Below are 20,417 nucleotides of genomic sequence, written 5' to 3' on the forward strand. Positions count from 1 at the left end.
CCGTGGCCGGGACTCAGCAGGGAAGCCCGGACGGCCCCGAGTGGGGACACCACCCCCCTTCCCCTGCTCTCGGCGGCGGCGGAGCGGCCTCCAGCCGGTGCCAGACCCCGCCGGCCCCCTCTCCCAGCCGACCCGCGGTGGGAGAAGCGGGAGCGGCGCGGGTGCGCCGGCGGGGTCCCTCCCCTCCGACCCGGCCGGTGCTTACCAGGAGGCTGCGCTGGTCCCCGCGGAGGCCGCTGCCGGGTCGTGCCGTCGGGCGGCGCCTCCAGCCCCGCTCCCCGCGATTACTCACCCGCGGATTCTTTTCATTCATAAAAACACAGTCATGCAGTGACGTCACCTTCACCCCTCCCCGCCGCCGAGCCGGGGAGGCCCTTGCTCTTAAAGCGACGGCTACCTTCACAGCGCCTGGGCTGACCTCCCCTCCTCGCATGCTGCCAGCGTATATAAATGCACCGGGGTATGAGTGCACCCACGCTCCAACACTGCTGTTTTTCCCCCAAATTTCGGGGTGACGCACAGCAAGCCCAGGAATAGAACAACCCCACCCAACACTAGCGGATAGGGCAGCTGCCGCTTTAAGAAGAGCGCCCCCCTCCCGCCCTTCACAAAGATGGCGTCCCCCGCCTTTCCGCTCCCCTGCGGGATGGCGGCGGGCGTGACGCAGCGGCGCTCGCCGCGCTCCCCCGTCCTAATCGCCCCACCCCGAGCGCGGCGCCGCTGATTGGCCCGTCCTGAGGGGTGGGGGGGGGGAGCGCGGCGATTAGCGGGCTACCGGTGAAGCGGGCCGGGTGCCCCGCGCGGAGGATGCTGGGGGTCCGTCGTGCTTTGCGGGCGCCGCCGCACCTTGGGTGCCATGCCCTGCCCTGCCAGGCTGCAGGTCCGCCCTCAGCCCCGGCCCGCCGGGCCCCGCTCCGCCTCCCCCGGCGGCGGCCGTCTCCGAGCGCGGGCAGGTGGCAGGGCGCCGGGGCTGGCCGTGGAGGGGGTTGCTTCCCGCTGAGGTGGCGGACTAAGGCACGTGAGAGGGCGGTCAGAGGTCGCTGTGAGGCACTGAGGAGAACCGGGTCCTTTTCCCGGAGGAGCCAGGAAGAAACCGCAGGTGCCGGGCTTTCCTCCCGGGTGGTGTGTCATCCCGGCGACTCTCGGTTCTCATTTCCTGGCACTGGGCCGCTAAGTTCAGGGAAGGGCAGGGGCCTGTCTGGGCCGGGCGGAACCTGTGACTGGGTTCCCCTCAGGACGCAGGGGAGAAGCTGCCTGAGGCTCCAGAAAGATGCAGTTCTTTGGCCGGCTGGTGAATACCATCAACAGTGTCACCCAGATATTCACAAGCCCTTACCGAGTGAAGGAGGTGCCAGCTGCAGAGTATGCTGCTCACACTTGCCTGAGGGAGGAGGGCAGGGTGGCCCTGTATAAGAACAGCTTCGCTCGCTCGTGGGATTGCCTGCTGGTGAATCCCCAGACCCCTCAGGTTGCTTTCCGGTAAGTGACAGACCTTTAGCAATCACTACTCAAGCATGAAACTGAAGACCCAAAATCTCCGACGTTGGGACCGCAGTGTATCACAGCTCTGGCTGTGGGGTGGGGTGTTTGATCAGCAAGTAGGTTCATGAGGAGTGGGAGGCCCTTGTGTGTGCTGGTGGAGGCATTATCGAAACAGCTTGTGAGGATAGGATAGGACAGAGTCCAAACACTGTGAAAACAGGTAACTGTTTTCTACAGTTACTAGCTAGTTACAGCTACTTGGGTCAGAAGATCCACAGGTATATGCACTTCCACTCATATTCATTGCTGCTTTAGCATCTGGAGCACAGGATACTTCGGCCTAAAAGTTAACATTTCTCAGAAAGAGGAGGTGCTCTCTGTCAATGAAGTAGGCTCCCTTCTTCCCTTAGAGCAAACATGACACCAGATGAAGAGGAATGGGAAAGTTCCCAGCACTAATATTTGGAGAAGAGCAGTTTTTCCCAGACACATAGAATGGAGGTTGTTTCTTTGAGTGGGACCAATGCCGCATTTGCCTTTCCTTCAGGCTCTTCCAACTTGACAATGAAGCAGATGCCCTGGTGCATTTTGAGCAATATGCCGGGCAGCTGCGCCCCTTCTACGAGAGCTCATGCCAGCCCTTGTCACTGGAGGATCTCCAGCAGCTCAGTGACTGCTTCCACAACCACCCCAGCTGGTCCTCAGCACACGTTGCAGTGGAAATTGGCCATCGTGAGAACTTCCGGCACAACCGTGTTCTGAGGCAAGGGACGGGGAGGGGTATCCAGTGGGCCTGGTGCTGGGAAGGAGCTCAGGAGGGCAGGCTAGGCCAGATTTGGGTATCTTGGCTTGATGTACTAAAGCAATGGGGGCTGCTGCCTGCGGGAGCTTAACGCATGTGGTTACTGCAGAGGTCAAGTTTAAAAGTGCTGGCTTCGGTGTGTCTTGCTTGAATGACAGATGTGGTAGCAAAGGGGGCCCGATGGTCACTGTGTAAGCTTATTGGCAGGCGTTCAACCTGCTGCTGTGGACATTAAAGCCCAGCGCTCTGGTGTTTGAGCTAAAGGATTGAACTGTTGGGAGAGGCACTAATTAGACTCTTAACAACTGTTGTAGAGCAGCTTTTTGGAGGGGCTTGTGGCTGACTTTGTAAACCACAAGAGAGGAGGTATGGTAGGACTGTCTCTCTGGAAACGGTTTTTGGTCACAAGCCCTTGCTCTCTTTCCATGAGGAAGCTTATTTAGGATAGGAGAGACTAGCGAGGAGTTAGGGGACCGGGGGCCTAATTGCAGCACCTCCACCAGGTTGCTGATTGTAACCTGTCTCCTGCCTTACTTTGGGCAGGGGGAGCTGCTCCAATATGGCAGGCTGTCATATGTCAGGGAGAGGGCCCGTAGCAGGGCTTCTTGATGGTCCTTCCCTGTGCTCCTTCCCTGGAAAGAGGCCGGGCTTTCATGAACCTCATGGTTTGCACAGCTGGGCCTGTCGCAGACATGGAAGATACCTTTGTATCAGCTCTCAGAGCAGCTGCACATCCTCGTCTTCCCAGCCGCCCTTTGGCCTCACATTGACTCCTCTTTTGCAGCTGTGTGAACAGTAGGGACAGCGAGGACGGCTGCACCCCGCTGCACCTGGCGTGCCGCAAGGGAGACATGGAGTGCCTGCTGGAGCTGCTGGAGTGCCATGCACGGGTGGACATTACTGACAGGAACGGAGAGACCGTTTTCCACTATGCTGTACAAGGGAACAACCCCCAGATCATCGAGGTGGGAGCGACTTCAAAGCTGAGGGGAGTGGGAGTAGAATGGGTCCTCTCTATGTTGTGAGGAGGGAGACAGGAAAATAGCTGCAGACAGGGGAGGAGAAAGTCTGTTCCCTCTGCTGCAGCATTGAGTTAATGCTTAAGGCTGGTTTCAGCCTCTTTCTTACATGTATACTGGTGCTGTTTTCTATAAGCAAGCTCCAAATTCCACCCTATAGTGTAACAGAGATACTAAGCAAATTTCCTCAGAAAGCGTACTTCATTGGCATTTGCATTAGGCCTTCATTCTGCCTTTCCCCAGGCCCCTGGCTGTCCCTTCTCTGTCTTCTCCAGGCAGGGTATTTGGTTTTGGGCAGAATGCTCGTGTCGGGGAGTGTGTGTTGCCTGCAGACTGAAGGACAGTTTGGAGCTGCCCTGGGCTCTCCTGAGCCTGCAGAACCTGTTGTTTGAACTGAGTGGCCTTGTGCAGGGAACAGTGATCAGAGCCTCGAGGCAGAGACAATTTGAAGCCAGAGACATTCTGGATTGCTTAGAAGCACGAGACAGAGTGTCAGGGTTTGTAAGGGTGTGGGTGGCCTTCCACATTGGTTCCTCAGGTCTATCAGCTCCCTAGCACCCAGTGTGAGTGTGAGACCAGCTCTCCCCTACAGCTGCACCCTCCCACCTTTGCCCAATACCTGTTGTGACAGCTCTCCCTCCCCCTGCCAGACCCAGTGCTGGGGTTTCCTAATAAATGATGGAAGGATGACGATTGGGGCTTGCCATGCTGTGGAGCAGGGTGGTTAGGATCTTTGTATTAAAAAGATTTTTCTGGTGGTGGCAACTTGGCTAGTAGTTACAGAAATACTTCCAGGTCTGATCTGCCTCTTGGTTGTTTCTTTTCTCTCTTGATTCCTTGCTAAACCAGAAAATAGAAACTCTAAATTCCTGCTTCTCTTGTGTGCAGTAGCGCTTGCAGGGTTTCCCCAGTGTGGCAGTGGGATATTTTTGTGTAACAAGTCAGTCAGCTGGTAACACATCTAAAATTTACGGGGAGAATTGGAAAATTCCTTCAAACATATCCCCACATACATAAACAGAATCCTGTTTGTATCCCAAAGCAATAGCATGGTTGCAGGGGATGTTGAGCCCCTGCCTGCTGACTGACCATGGTAACTAATAAGGCCATGACAGGAGAGGAAACTACTGGTTTCAGTTAGTGCTGTCATTCAGTTGGGCTGAGCTTGACTCATGCAGTGTTACTGTTCTGCAGCTGACGGTGAGAGTCTGCTGGGCTATGTTGTTAAAGGTTTTGCGAGCCCTTTTTGGCTGAGGAGTGTCTCAGAAGCACATGGGCCAGAGGAATAGAGCACAGAGAGCAATGGTCAACCCTCTGGGGAGAGAAACCAAGGAGTGCTTCCATAGCTGCTGTGTTGGAAGCAGGGATGGTGAGGACAGGCTGTAGCATCTTAAGGAGCCCAGTGCTCCAGCGTCTGTCCTCAGAGCTCAGAGAGAAAGAGAAAGACTCTTCCATGTCTCTCTGTATATATTTATCAATTGTCTCCTATTCCCAGCTCCTGGGCAGAGCCCCAACTGCTGGCTTGGACCACCTGAGCCATGAAGGGCTGACTGCTCTGCATCTCGCATGTCAGCTGGGCAAAGAGGACATGGTTCGGTCCCTGCTGAAATGCCATGCCAGCTGCAGTGTCATGGGGGTGCTGGGCTACCCCATCCACACAGCACTGAAGTTCTCCCAGAAGGGGTAAGTAACCACTGGGGCAGCCAGAATAAAAGAAACTGCACTTCCTGCAGTCTGGGGACTTTTCTGCTTGTCTGAGGTTGTCCAAGACTGGATCTCTTTCAGGGCAGTGCTCAGTAGGAAGGTGTCCTGTGCTGTCCTCTCCTGCATCACTCAGTTGGCAAAAGAACAGAGAAGTGCTGGTGTGGAAATGAAAGAAACACTTTCATAAAAAAAAAGTTTTTCCCTGAATTTATCTATATATATTATTTAGTATCAGATGTCAAGAGAAAGACACAGGTTTTAAAAAAGAAAGTTTGTGATACAGTTTTTCTCAGCATGAGCTCTGAGAAGGTGATTTACTGACACTTAAATAGTATGGCTAATTGCTGTACCTCTGTCTTTGAGTGCTCTGATCCTGATAAGCTTTCATTTCAAAGCCTAGTTATTCCCATCTCTTGTGGGCCAAAGGTACTCTTGACGCTTAATAACTCAGTCTCTGGAACTGAATCAAGAGAGACACGATGTTGACTCTCTGTTTTCCCTGGAATAACTTGATTCTCTTTCACAGAATCACTAGGTTGGAAAGGACCTTCAAGATCATCAAGTCCAACCATTAATCCAGCACCACCATGTTCCCTAAACCATGTCCTGAAGTGCCACATCCACATGTTTTTTGAACACTTCCAGAGATGGCGACTCCACCATTGCCTTGGGCAGCCTCTTCAATGCCTGACCACCCTCTCAGTGAAGAAATTTTTCCTAATATCCAATCTAAACCTCCCCTGGCGCAACTTGAGGCCATTTCCTCTTGTCCTATCACTAGTTACTTGGGAGAAGAGGCCAACACCCTTGTCGCCACAACCCCCTTTCAGGTAGTTGTAGAGAGCGATAAGGTCTCCCCTCAGCCTCCTCTTCTCCAGACTAAACAACCCCAGTTCCCTCAGCCGCTCCTCATAAGACTTGTGCTCCAGATCCCTCACCAGCTTCGTTGCCCTTCTCTGGACACGCTCCAGAACCTCAGCATCCTTCTTGTAGTGAGGGGCCCAAAACTGAACACAGTATTCAAGGTGCGGCCTCACCAGTGCCGAGTACAGGGGCACGATCACTTCCCTACTCCTGCTGGCCATACTATTTCTGATACAGGCCAGGACGCTGTTGGCCGCCTTGGCCACCTGGGCACATTGCTGGCTCATGTTCAGCCGGCTGTCAACCAGCACCCCCAGGTCCTTTTCCACCGGGCAGCTCTCCAGCCACTCCTCCTCAAGCCTGTAGCATTGCATGGGGTTGTTGTGGCCAAAGTGCAGGACCCTGCACTTGGCCTTATTAAACCTCATACAGTTGGCCTCTGCCCATCGATCCAGCCTATCCAGATCCCTCTGCAGAGCCCTTCTACCCTCCAGCAGATCAACACTCCCACCCAACTTGGTGTCATCTGCAAACTTACTGAGGGAGCACTCAATTCCCTCATCTAGATCATCTATAAAGATATTGAACAAGACCGGCCCCAGAACCGAGCCCTGGGGAACACTGCTTGTGACCGGCCGCCAGCCAGATTTAATGCTGTTCACCACAACTCTCTGGGCTCCGCCATCCAGCCAGTTCCTCACCCAGCGAAGAGTAAACCTGCCTAAGCCACGAGCTGCCAGTTTCTCCAGGAGAATGCTGTGGGAGATGCTGTCAAAGGCTTTACTAAAGTCCAGGTAGACAACATCCACAGCCTTTCCCTCATTCACTAGGCGGGTCACCTGGTCATAGAAGGAGATCAGGTTGGTCAAGCAGGACCTGCCTTTCATGAACCCATGCTGGCTGGGCCTGATCCCTTGGTTGTCCTGCAGGTGCCCTGTGAGCACTCTCAAGACCAACCGCTCCATAATCTTCCCTGGTACTGAGGTCAGGCTGACAGGCCTGTAGTTCCTAGGATCCTCCTTCTGGCCTTTCTTGTAGACGGGTGTCACATTAGCAAGCTTCCAGTCTTCTGGGACCTCCCCTGTTAACCAGGACTGCTGATAAATGATGGAGAGTGGCTTGGCAAGCTCCTTTGCCAGCTCTCTTGGTATTCTCAGGTGGATCGCATCAGGTCCCATAGACTTGTGGGTGTCCAGGTGGTTTAACATGTCCTTGACTGCTTCCTCCTGGATTATGAGGAGTATATCGTGCTCTCCATCCCCATCTTCCAGCTCAGGGGGCTGAATACCCTGTGGATACCTGGACTAGCTATTAAAGACTGAGGCAAAGAAGGCATTAAGTACCTCAGCCTTGTCTTCGTCCTTGGAGACAATGTTCCCTGCCATATCCAGTAGGGGATGGAGATTCTCCTTGCCTCTCTTTTTGTTGTTAATATATTTGTAAAAACATTTTTTATTATCCTTTACAACTGTAGCCAGACTGAGCTCTAGCTGGGCTTTTGCCTTTCTAATTTTGTCCCTGCTTGACCTAAAGAGATCCTTGTACTCTTCGTGAGTTGCCTGCCCCTTCTTCCAGAGATGATAAACTCTCCTCTTTTCCCTGAGTCCCAGCAAAATCTCCCTGTTCAGCCAGGCCGGTCGCCTTCCCTGCCAGCTCTTCTTACAGCACATGGGGACCGCCTGCTCCTGCGCCTTTAAGATTTCCTTCTTGAAGGCTGTCCAGCCTTCCTGGACCCCTTTGTCCTTCAGGACTGTCTCCCAAGGGACTTTCTCAACCAGTGACCTGAACAGGCCCTCCGGAAGTCCATGATAGCAGTTTTGCTGACCCCTCTCCTTACTTCACTCACAACTGAGAATTCTATCATGTCGTGGTCGCTAAGCCCAAGACGGCCTCCGACCACCACATCTCTCACCAGTCCTTCTCTGTTTGTAAACAGCAGGTCCACCAAGGCACCTCCCCTGGTGGGCTCACTCACCAGCTGTGTCAGGAGGTTATCCTCCACACACTCCAGGAACCTCCCAGATTGTTTGCTCTCTGCCGTGTTATACTTCCAGCAGATGTCCGGTAGGTTGAAGTCCCCCACAAGAACAAGGGCCAGCAAATGCGAGACTTCTGCCAGTCGCTTATAGAATGTCTCATCTGTCTCTTCATCCTGGTTGGGTGGTCTGTTACAGACTCCCAGCAAGATATCTGCCTCATTGGCCTTCCCCCTCATCCTTACCCATAAGCACTCTACTTGGTCTTCACAATCATTGATTTCTATGCAATCAAAGCACTCCCTAACATACAGAGCCACGCCGCCACCTCTCCTTCCCTGCCTATCCCTTCAGAAGAGCTTATAGCCATCCATTGCAGCACTCCAGTCATGAGAAGCATCCCACCATGTTTCTGTGATGGCAGCTACATCATAGCTGTCCCGCTGCACAATGGCTTCCAGCTCCTCCTGTTTGGTGCCCATGCTGCTGCATTGGTGTAGATGCACCTGAGCTGGGCTATCGATTTCAACTCTGGCACGCTACCCCTAGGTTCAACTCTAGTGAGCCTGATTTTATTCCCTCCCCCCTCCAAATCTAGTTTAAAGCCCTCTCAATGAGGCCTGCCAGCTCATGAGCAAGAATCCTTTTGCCCCTTGGAGTCAGTTGCACTCCATCACCTGTGAGGAGGCCTGGTGCCGTGTAAACCGCCCTGTGGTCAAAAAACCCAAAATTCTGACGACGGCACCAGCCCCTGAGCCGTGTGTTGATCAGGTATGCTTTCCTGTTCCTTTCAGCATTCTTCCCTGTCACTGAAGGGATTGATGAAAACACTATCTGTGCTCCCGCTCCATCGACCAAGCGCCCCAGTGCTCTCAAGTCCTTTTTGACTGCCTTTGGGCTTCTTAGTGCAACCTCATCGTTGCCAACCTGCATGACCAACAGTGGGTAGTAATCAGTGGGCTGAACCAGACCAGTGCTTTATAATATTCAATTTTCATAGAGTGTCTGAGCTCTAGAAATAGGGCTCTCAAGTCAACACTAGCTGCTGCTAGCTAATTTTTCAGTAGTTTGAAAAGTGCTTTTCAACATCAGAGACACATTCACAAGCCAAAAACGTGCTTAGGTCCCTTAGTTTGGAGTGGGACTTGATCTCTTGTACATGGTTTACTTCGTGGTATTTCAGAGTGGAGAGTGTATGCTTGTTTCATAAGTCTACCTACCCACACTTTCTAGGCACTAGATACTAGTCTATTCACAATAGATGTGATTTTTCACTCATAGGGAAGTACACAGATTCTTAATTTCAGCAAGTATTTAACTATTGCAGTTTTATCCCCATGTTTCCACAGACAGAGAGGGAGAAGAGAATAATTTCCCCTTGGGTCTTGCAAGTTTTCAGAAATGTATTCCTGTATTGGAGAAGCACCCAGATGTTGCTCCACAACTTTGACTGGGAAGGGATTCTCCTGCTTCCTCTGAATGCCGTGCTCCTTGTATGCTTCCTGTTGTGCCCTTCCTTTCTAAAAAGAGCAAAACAAAACTGCAGCTGACGAACTTGCAGGTGTTGCAGAGAGCCTGCTGCTGTTGAAGGGTTTCCTGAAAGGCTCTGGGCAGGAGGCAGGTGCTGATGTGAGGGGAGGTCTTGAGTCAAGACAGCAGCCACCCATCCCTTCATCTCATTGTCTTTGCCAGGTGCGCCCAGGCCATCCTCGAGGTGGATGCCAGCCAGGTTCACTCCAAGGACCCACGCTATGAAGCCACTCCGCTGCACTGGGCAAAGAAGGCAGAGGTGAATGAAGCCAACCTGTGGCCAGGGCCTGTGCTGCCACCCAGCACCCATTTATTTCCTCCTGCTCCTCTCCTTTTCCTGAGTGCATGTGCAGAGCCCTGGGTGTGTTAGAGCCCAGACAGCAGCCTGGTGTTTGATTCTCTTTGCCCTGTGCTGATCAGTGCTGTTTGCCACGGGGAACAGAGCAGTGGAGCCTTGTAGTGAAACAAGCTGGTGGCCTCATCCCTAGTATGTCATCCTTGGCTGTGAACCTGCCAGCTTGTCCCTTTTCCCCTTTTGTTGGGGAAATTGCAGCAGTGTCAACTGTTAACCCCTGGGGGGAGCTCTCCTCTCGTTACTGACAGTTCCATGGAAGGAGGCCGATTGATGCCTTGAAAAACGCAGGGAGAATGTGAGGTAGGCACAGGGTGGTGGCACGTGGATTATGGTCCATCTTCTGCCAGAGACGGGCAGATCGGTGGTGTGATGTGCCATGCTGGAGCATCTCAATGGTGCTTGTTGCAAGCAGAGGACATTCCTATGGCAGGACTGTTTTCCCTCCTGCAGTATCACATCTCTCTCAGAAACGTCCTGTGGAGTTTTAGAGCAGACATAAATCTGCTTGGCTTATAAAGAGAAGATCAAAAATCCGACTTTTTCCCTCCAGTCTGCAAGGATTCTGGCCTGAGTAAGAACTGGGTTTTTTCTCCATGGCTCTCGGCCAGTTGCTACACTTGCATATAAGTCCCAAAACGTCCAGAAGCTAGAGCTTAGAACCAAATTGTGAAACCACCAGCTAGTTCTGTGGTAAAAGACAGAGAAATCCCATCTCCAGTGCTTGGGGCAGTGCAGCTGGCATCTGCCAGCCGGCTGTGTCCAGGCTAAGGGTCTGGCCTCTTCCCCTGCTTTGCTTGCCATGAGACCTGAATCGTTTGAGTGCCCAGGCAGTTGTCCTCATGATCACTTTCTCTCTTCTTGACCTGGCATGTGCACACTTGGGCACAGATGACGCAGCTGCTGCTTGAGTATGGCTCTGAGGTGAATTTGACCAGCCGGACGGCCGACATGGCTCTGCACATTGCAGTCAAGAAGGGACGCTTTGACTGTGCCATGGTACTGCTGACACACGGGGCCCACACCAATGCCCGGGGCCAGGATGGCAACACACCACTGCACCTGGCCATGAAGGTGAGTTTTCTGCAGAAGCTGCTGGGAAGGAGTGAGAGGATTTTCTTGAACAGTTGAGGCAGGGACAGACTCCTTTGAAATTCTAGCTGTTGTCTTTCATGGGGTGATCTGTTGTAGGCACTTCGGCTAATGAAAAGAGGAGGGAGGGCATGAGCAATGATATCTGTTGTGGGTGCTTTGGCTAATGAAAAGAGGAGGGAGGGCATGAGCAATGATGTAGTCAAGGGGAGCATGGCTCTTGACTGAGCTTTCTCTTGTGCCCTAGCATGACCACCTGGATATGATCAAAGCGATCGTCGTGTTTGGAGGAGATGTTGAGATCCCCAATGATTTTGGGGAGACACCAGGGTTGTTGGCAGCCAGGAGCAGCAAAGGTGAGGGACCATCTCAGCAGCCTTACAGGGTTGCGTTACAGTGCATTCTGTCTCCCCTTGGTGGCCAAAACAGTGTCTTGGGGAGACGTGAAAACATTCCAAGCATGGGTGATGCTTCTCCAACATGCTTTCCCAGCTTCTAGTCGCTTACAGGGTAGGCACTTCCTGAGCTTGTGGCATAGGCTTTGTATTAATAACCCTTGATGAATTTCTCTTCTATGAGACAGATGCAAGAGGAAAAGCTGGCACGCACTTCGCTCCTTTCAAGCCATGGTGTCAGGCACTGCAGGCTCACAACAGGATGATGCAGTGCTGCTGAACTGCCCAGGCAGTTCAGTAAGCAGGCACAGGCAGTTCTTCAGTGGCAAGAAGTGTGTGGCACATACCCTTGAAGCTGCACAGCATTGGGTACCCCTGCTGTGCACAAGTTTTGCTGCCTGATGTTCAGGGAGAGATACCTGGGACATGTTTTCCCCTTTCCTGGCTCATCCCAGAGGTTTTGTGAGGGTCAGAGCTGCTGTGAATTTGGCAGAGACCCCCCAGTGTGTGCATGCGCTGATTCTCTTTCTGATCTGTGACTCCCCCTTCGTCACCTAAGGTGCAAACCGGAAAGTGCTCTTAGACCTGCTGCAAACTGTAGGGACCGAACGCTGCCACCCACCCAACCCTGACTCCCCAAGCCTGGCACCATCTGCCACCTCCTTCCTGGAAGGCCAACCTTCCTCACGGAGCAGCTTCAACAGCTTAGGTAAAACTTTCCCTGGCCATCCCTCATTCTCTTCCCTTCCTTCACAGTGCTGTCTCAGATCTCTTCTTCAGATGGACCATGCTCTGGGGACTGTCTCCTAGCTCTCAGTTTCTGGTGACTGTCCTCATTCAGCTGTTGCAGGATCCCATCTCTTTTCTCTGCTTTTCCTGTGTGTGTATTCTAAACTCTTGGACTCTAAACTTTTGTTTTATAGACCTGACACAATGCAGCTCTGTAAAAAGGAAAGGGAAGATTGATTCCCTCACCTCTCTGGAAGAGGTGTAGGACTTAGTTGCCTGCATGTGCTTTATCCAATGGGTTATGTACAGAAGGGGAGGTACTTGCTGGTCTGCCTTGAGTGTTGTGCTGGGCACAAGAAAATTGGAAGCATCACTCATTCAGATCCTGGAGGCCAGCAGCTGGGAGAGGGAAGGGTTGAAGCCCAAGGATAAGCGACCCTGGTCACAGAGTTTACATAACGCATAGGAAAAGCCTATCTTAGGACATATGATTGTGTCGTGACTTGTGCTCTGTACTGCCCAGACTGTGTGAATAAGCCTGTGAGTGTATTCTAGGTGCCGGGCTTTCTTCTGCTAAGGAGCTCCAGAGCTCAGCAGAGGCAGCATGAGGGGTTACAGAGTGGGTAGTGGGTGAGTTAGCTTGGAGGGAGACTCTGAACCTCATGAGGGGCATACAGGCAGATAACAGTTGTTTGTGGTCCACTTCCCCTCTCACGTTGGTGGTTTCCTTTGCAAAGGGCCTCCTGTGGGGCCAGAGGATACCCCCCTAGACCCTGGGGTGTGTCTGTGTCACCACAAGTCTTGCTGGCTGGTGACACCAGGACTTTCTTCTCATCATGGCCTTGTGAAGGCAGCGCCCTCAGTTTCAGTTCTGATGCAGTGACAGAGCAAGGCATGGACTCTGGCCCTTGAAGAAACTCCTCACCACATCCATTGTCATCCACAGCTGCCTTCTGGCCTGGGTGCTGGCAGGAGTATTTAACTACTCTCCCCCTGTTCTTTCTTCTTTTGGTTTTGCAGGCTGGCTTCTCACCTAGGCTAGATTGGTGCCCCGCACCTAAGGTGGCCTGGGTGTGCATCAGCTGAGGGGTAATGACAAGCCACCCCGTCCCCACAGCTCTCCTGCCTAGGTTACCTCACAGGAGTAGATTTAGGTTTTATCTTATGGCTTGCAGTAAACTGCATAGTAGGCACACTGCTAGGCTCTGCCTTCTCTCTTGCCTACTGTGCTCATCATCTGCTCCTACAAATCCTTTGTCTTTGCCAGTGCATCTCCAGCTGCCTGCTCTAAAGGACGCGGTTTCTTCTCTTTGGTGTGGAGTTTAATCTGGGGGGGGTACCTGGTGGCTATGGGTAAGATGGCTTGTGTTTCCTGCAGGGAGCTTTATTCAATTGGGAAGGGAGTTGGATGGTCTGTGTGTGATTATGGTAGAAATGATTTACTGCAGGAGTGGGAGGTTTGGGTACCCTGACCAAGCTTTCTGGGGGCAGAGAGAAAGTAGGAATAATAGGTGAAGGTTTTCTAATTGATTAAGTATAATTTGGTTGACTAATATAGCTGAGGCATGTATCAGAGGGTTCAGGTACCAAAGTGCTCTCTAACTTTTTTTCCTTTTGCACATTCATGGCCGTCTAGGGTACAAGGACCTTCTGTATGTTTCCACAACACTCGGACAGTTGTTGAAGGCACCAGATGTTGTGGACTCGCCCAGTGAGAGTAGAAGAAAGTAAGTGAGGCACAGCTTCTGTCCAGGCTCCCGTGCGACTTGAAGGTGAAAGCTGTGTGTGTGAATTCTCCCCACCCACACCTGTGGATGTGGCATCCTCAGAGCTGATGTTATTTAGTGTCCACTGACGTTGCGGTTTTTGCCAGGAATCCCCCTGTGCCCTGTTGCGGTAAATCTCTGTTCCCATAAAAGACCGCTGCCTGTTCCTGCCTGCAGCCCTGGAGCTGCAGTGGAGCCTGAACTAGCAGGTGAAACCCCTGCTCTGTCCCTCCCCTCTGCCACTGGGCACCAAACGCTGTTTTGGCTTTGTGATTTCCCCATCTCCACGCACTGCCCTGATGCTCACCCAGCTCCTTTGCCAGGCTGTGCGCTGCCTTGGTAGTGCCTGCACCTCGCCTTGCATGGCGGGAGGGTTGGCACTGAAGTGCTGCTAGCAGGAACTCGGGGCTGTCCCATTTTTGTTTATGAGACAATATCCATCACTGTGCAGTCAGGGATTCAGATGTGGTTTTGGCTGGTGAATGTCGCTAGTGTAGAGGTTAGAGATGGCTAAAAGAGCAAGTGGTGTTGCATCAGCTCTGACAAAGCTTATCTGGCTGTGTCCAGTCTTATTTGCATCTGAGGAAGCACTGCTGGATTTATTTGTTTGCTGATAACACTGTCCACAGCAGCATTCTCGTTAACAACCTACTTTCCCACCCCCAGGGCCATGTTCCCACATGGCATGCTGTGATTTGTAAGCTGTCCCACAGCTCCCAGTCATCTGTGTCTGTCTCTCTCCAGTCACGACTGTCTCCTGTGCCTGGATGGAGGGGGCATCCGGGGCCTGGTGCTCATCCAGCTCCTCCTGGCTATCGAAAAGGCTGCAGGCCGTCCCATTCGTGAGATTTTTGACTGGATCGCGGGCACCAGTACTGGGGGGATCTTGGCCTTGGCTATTGTACATGGTGAGGACAGTGCAAATAATGGTCCCCTTCTTGCTCCTGTGGGCTCAAGCTCTCCTTTGTGGGGAGCAGATGCAGGGTGGGAGCTGCCTCTCTAAGTCCCAACTGAGATTTGTTGTCCCTGCCAAAGCAAGGAAGGGTTGTTTGTTAATGAAGGAAAGCCTAGACCTGGCTTTCTGCTTGATTCTCATGTCAGCTGGCCTTGAGCAGCTTTCTGGGTTTTGGGAAGTGTGTGGTGGCAGAGTGCAATGTTCTGTTCTTCCTGCTTTCTCCATGTGGGTTTCACAAGGTGACTGGCACTTTCTAGTAGTGGGAAACTACGCTGTCAGCTTGCCCGTCCTCTTTAATCCTTCCCAGTCATGCTGCTGAGGTCTGAGTAGATGACAGGCAGCCTGGGAAGGGCATAGGATTGGGAGTGACGCCTCCCATCTCCCCACTGGTCCTGGCAAGCCCCAGGTCTAATGTGCTGTTTGTTCTGCCTGCCCTTCCTCCCTCCCCCTGCTCCTGCCAACGCTGTTGCCTGTCTCAGGGAAGTCCATGGACTACATGCGCTGCCTGTACTTCCGCATGAAGGACATGGTGTTCCGGGGGTCTCGGCCCTACGAGTCGGAGCCCCTGGATGAGTTCTTGAAGAAGGAGTTTGGGGAAAACACCAAAATGACAGATGTCCAAAAGCCCAAGTAAGTCCTGCCTGGGGCTGTGCTGGTTCCTGCTCTCCTGAGTGTGCCCTAGACCCCTCTCAGCAGAGATGCTCAGCTTCTCCTTAGAGCAGATCTGGAATAGTGTGATGTGCAGACTATTGAAGCCATAAGTATGGGGGTTTTTTTTCCATTTTACTCTTATTCTGCCTTCTCCCCCAGGGTTATGGTGACAGGGACATTATGTGACCGGCAGCCAGCTGAGCTCCACCTTTTCCGGAATTATCCCGTACCAGAGACAAAAACCTCCACTGAATACAAGACAAGTGCATCTTTCAAACCACTCACTCAGCCAGAAGGTAAATGCTGGCACACAGCAGTCCACCTGGTTGTCAGGGGAGGGGACTGTCCCTCAGAGACAGAAGATTTCCTGTTCTTCCTTATTGTTCTGAAAATCGGGGTGTCCCAGCAACGGCTTATCCCTGATCTTGACTTGTAGCTTAGTCCTACTGTTGGTTCCCTTTTCTCCTCCCTCTTCCTCCCTTGGCTTCTCTTGTACCAGCAGCAGTACTAGTGAGGTTCATGAAGAAGGGGTCTGCTAGAGGAGACCTGTGCATAGTCAGTACCTTTCCCTGGGGTCTCAGGAGCAGATTAGTATGGAGAAGCTGTGTAACTGAAGCATGCAGCCCCCTCCAGCTCGCTTCTTTCTTTGTCCAGCAAACATAACTGGTTCACCATCAAAATAGCAGCAATGAAGCTGTTGGTGAGTGAATTTGACCCAGGATACATAGCAAGTGGTGAGAAATCTTTGAAAGGCCCCCAAAATATATATGCATCCAAGCGGAGGCCCTACTGTTGGGAGAAAGAGGCATGACTATCTAGGGCAGGGTCTTCTGGGATTGCATCCTGCTTTGTGTTGGTAAAGGTAGGGTGCTGCTTGCACACAGGAAAGTTGCTGCAAGAGGCCGTATGCTTTCTTTCCCTCCAGACCAACTTGTATGGCGCGCTGCCCGGTGCAGCGGTGCGGCTCCCACTTATTTCCGGCCAATAGGCCGCTTTCTGGATGGTGGACTGCTAGCCAACAACCCAACCCTCGATGCCATGACGGAGATCCATGAGTACAACAAGACGCTGATCAAAAAGGTGAGGGAAATCCTGGCTCTGCTAGGTAAATGGGGCTTTATTGGCTTCACTGAGCCTCCCTCGAAGGGGAAGAGGGTTTGGGAATGGATGCTTCCTCAGTGGATAAAATAATTTAGCAGTGCAGCATGCAGGAAGGGAGTTTATGGAGGGGGATATGTGTTGGGAATGGTGGCTGAGCAGCGAAGAAGAGGTGTGAGACAGGGAGGCAGCCCCATCAGCCTGTCCTTGCTACTTTGAGCAAGGATGATTCAGTTGATAGTTGTATGTGGCCCTTGAGGCAAAAATGAATGGAGAAGACAATGATAGGGCACTCTGCAAGGCTGAAGAGTGAACGCCTTCTGTGGTCTGACAAGTTCCTCAGAAAGATGACTAACTACTGGCAGCTACTGCTCCCTGTGGTTGAAAGAGGAGGTGTGTGCCAAGATGACTGAAAGAGTTGGACTGTTTCACAGTCATCTGGTCCTAGGGCTCATCTTTGGGGTTTGGGTGCAGCCATGTGTGTAAGGGACAGAACAGTGCAACTGTTGAAGTCATGTGGGTTATACCTGTCTCACCTGGCAGTACTAGAGGGGGAGGATGGGGAAGAGAAAAGGCTACTGAGGCTTTTGCCTTGGCTTTCAGCCAAAACTGCTGTGGCAGACATGCTCTGCCTTAATTGTTGGTCCTTGCAAACAAATCTTTTGTTTGTCCACAGGGTCAGAGGCAGAGAGTGAGAAAACTGGGGTTGGTGGTCTCCCTGGGGACAGGGAAGCCTCCGCAGGTCCCGGTGAGCTCTGTGGATGTTTTCCGCCCCTCCAACCCTTGGGAGCTGGCAAAGACTGTCTTTGGAGCCAGGGAGCTTGGCAAGATGGTGGTGGATTGTGTGAGTACTGGGATGGGGGAAGAACCCTGGTGCTGCTTGCAGGGAGGGAGCGAAGGTTTCCAGTCTTCAGCTTCTTCCTTTTGGAAGAAAATTTTATTTCCTTGGAACTGCTCTGATCATGACTAGTTCAAGGAATGGATGTAGTGGGTAACCTAAGAATTGTGTGAGTACAGCAGGTCTGAAGCCCTTGCCTGCCTGTTCGGGGTTTCAAGTGCCAAGGGAGGTGCAGTTCCTGCAACTGTAAGGAGCTAAGGTGTGGGAGAGCTGAGGACAGGATGGTGGTCAGTGACCCCTAGGCACATTTGCAGGTGTGGGTACATGAAACTCAGTATCTTTCCAGGGAGTGTTCATTATCATCTGAGCAACCTGGACCAAAAAAATCACCCCTCAGAAAACAGCAATTAATTTTTCTTTAGAAAAGCTTTGTTATCCCCACTGGGGAAATTAGCAAATGCTAGAGAAGTGGGAATATCACTAATAAAAAGCAGTAGTTCAGAGATGTGGTTAGGAGCATGTAATAGGCATATGTTCCTGGATCCTTCGGAAAGAAGCTCATTAAATGTTGTACATGAAAACACTCCAAATGAATGAAAGCCACAAAGATCAGAACTGAGGTTTTGACTATAATCTTAATTCTGATGCTTTATGTCCTTTTAGCTTCCTAAAGCCAGAAAATACCTAGAGAGGTCCCTCCTCTTCCCCTGCCTTTTATTTCATGGCTCCCAGGGAAGCTGTCACAGGATAGCCCAGAAAGCCTGAGGCTGTACTGGTGCTGGGCTTGAACAGAAATGGATAGAGATTAAACCCCAAGGAGGCTGTGATTTAGATCATCCTGGGCATTTCTTTTAAGGGAACCTACTGGTGCTGTGATGGATGGAGGGTCTGTAGGGTGCAATTCCTTGTGTCCCAAGGATCCAGGAGTGCTGTCCTTATGTTAAACAAACAAACAAAAACAAAAAGCCACCCCAGTCTTGGTGGTGAATGTTGCCATCCAGAATGCGCTTGCTCCTGGTTTTCCCTCTCCCTCTGCGGCTTGTGCAAGTTTGACTTGGTGCCAGGGAAGCCTCTTGCAGGCGGGGGGAGAGCAGTGTGACAGGCTCTAACTGTGGGCCTGTTTCTCCTGCAGTGCACTGACGCAGATGGCCCAGCTGTGGATCGTGCCAGGGCCTGGTGTGAGATGACAGATGTCCCATATTTCCGGTAGGAGCTTCCTTTCCGCTCTCTGCACAGACCTATTTTTAGCCCTCTCACTTCAGACCTGGCTGTGGCATGCGTCATCCCAAATTGTGTCCCCTCTAGCGGCATGCCAGCCCGGACCTGTCCCCCTGTCCCCTCTCCTCATGCCTCAGTGATGTATTGGAAGATGCCGTGGCTTACTCGATGAGCTGATGCATAGAGCATGCCTTGTCTGGGGTTGGTTGGTGGGGGTTTGGGGGATGCTGTCTAACAGGGTCCTTCGGGGATGTGCATCCTCCCCTATTCCACCACACACAGCGTGTTTTGAGGCTCGTGCCGTAGGTGGTGCACGTGCTGAACTGAGTCTCAGCCTTGAGTACAGTTGGGCCTTGAAGGAGCGGGAAGGCCTCTGCTTGGCAAGCCTGCTAGGTAACAGAAAGTGAATGCCCAGGATGACGGGAGCCGCTTCCACACAAGTCTTGCGCCTGGCACCCTTGCTGCCTTGTTGCGCTTGTGTTTGTGCCCAGCTGGTGATGTTGTCTTGCTGTATGCAGGCTCAGCCCTCAGCTGCACACGGAGGTGATGTTGGATGAGGTGAACGACACTGTGCTGGTTAACGCTCTGTGGGACACCCAGCTTTACATCTACCAGCAGCGGGAGCAATTTGAGCAGCTGGTGCAACATCTCTCCCGATGACTGACCTGGAGGTTCCCATTCTGCGTGCCCATGGCAAGGAGCAGCAGACACTGAAGTGGCTGGGATTTGCCCTTGAACCAAGATGTCGAGGTGGGGGAGGGACTATTACTACTGCTGCTACTGAGAAAGTAATAATATTTAATAGACAACAGTGCACATACACATGTATTCCCAGATGGCTGTGAAATGCTGACAGTTATCTTCATGCTGCAGCCCCATCTCTGCTGCTGTGCTCGGTTTTGCTGCCCTGCTCTCTGACCATGCAGCCCTTCCCACAAGCCAGAGCCCCCACCTACCTGTCTTGAGCTGTAGCAGCTGGAGTCTGTCTCCTGTCTGTGCAGCACCTCCACTCACAAAGCACCGTGCACCTTCCTATGTCACAGAACGGGCCAAGGCCAGATAAAGCTGCAAGGATTACTTGGCCCACTGGGGCCAAGCTGGTTTGGAGTGTATAGTATGGGGAAAAAGGGATTATTCTTCCCTCAACACACCTGGTTTGAAGGGAAGCAGAAACATTGCAACTTCCTGCGGTAGATATGACGCAGAATCTTGCAACTGGCCTTGGGAGAAGGAGGAACCTTTCCTGACCCTGTTGTCTTCTGTAGCCCCTTTCCCTCCGAGATGGGCTGGCAACAGATGCTGGCTGCACTCAGTGTGAGACCAGGCCCCCCAAGCCTGTTTTGTGCCACCTGACTTGCTGTGCTACTCTTTGCTCAAGGGCTGAAATGTGAAAGCCTCTTTTACTCGCAGCAAGCTCAAGATAAGGAAGCCTTGGCTTGGTACAGACATAATTTCAGAGATCATTTTTCTTTATTCTTGATGTGGAATTGAAATGCTCTGAGATCGGTTCCCACCAAAGAAGCTGACCCTGTAACAATTTGGATTTACTTTTTTTACTGCTGGAAATCCCATTGTGAATGCTACACTACTCAGTGTTTCTGCAGTAAATTTTGCATACTTATAACTTATGTATCTATTTGGAGGTGTTTTTAGGAGTAACCTGAAAAACTGAATTCTTAATGGTTTACTTTTGACTGGATGGACTGCTGTTGTCAACAGTGTTTCTATGCAAAGCTAACGTGACCTGAAATAAAGAGAGGTTTGCACTTGGTTCCACTGTCATGCTGTCCATGGTTGTCTTGTCTCTTCCTCCATCCTGCAAAGTCCCCGAGGGGTTCTGATCTTGCAGTCTCTCAATTTCTTACAGGTAGAAAATGAGGATGCAGGATTATACCCATTGTATGGACTGAAGAGGTGAATGGCCTGCCCCTGCGGCCAGCCCTGGG

General features: G+C 52.0%; 1 protein-coding gene across 1 annotated transcript; it reads left to right on the forward strand.

Annotated features, from left to right (window-relative positions):
• Nucleotides 1-1,270: 1,270 nt before the first annotated feature.
• Nucleotides 1,271-19,131, forward strand: PLA2G6 (phospholipase A2 group VI; the record flags this gene model as incomplete). Its single annotated transcript, XM_082002187.1, has 16 exons — nucleotides 1,271-1,479; nucleotides 2,030-2,245; nucleotides 3,069-3,249; nucleotides 4,799-4,986; nucleotides 9,540-9,636; nucleotides 10,621-10,803; nucleotides 11,069-11,177; nucleotides 11,776-11,925; nucleotides 13,582-13,672; nucleotides 14,456-14,619; nucleotides 15,146-15,296; nucleotides 15,477-15,613; nucleotides 16,243-16,397; nucleotides 17,092-17,259; nucleotides 18,386-18,459; nucleotides 18,990-19,131. The coding sequence occupies 16 exons, from the start codon at nucleotides 1,271-1,273 to the stop codon at nucleotides 19,129-19,131; spliced, it is 2,415 nt and encodes an 804-aa protein (XP_081858313.1).
• Between the last annotated feature and the right edge of the window lie 1,286 nt (nucleotides 19,132-20,417).

This window comes from Phaethon aethereus (assembly GCF_964289735.1).
Source record: "Phaethon aethereus genome assembly, chromosome: 1".
NCBI classification, from domain to species: Eukaryota; Metazoa; Chordata; class Aves; order Phaethontiformes; family Phaethontidae; genus Phaethon; species Phaethon aethereus.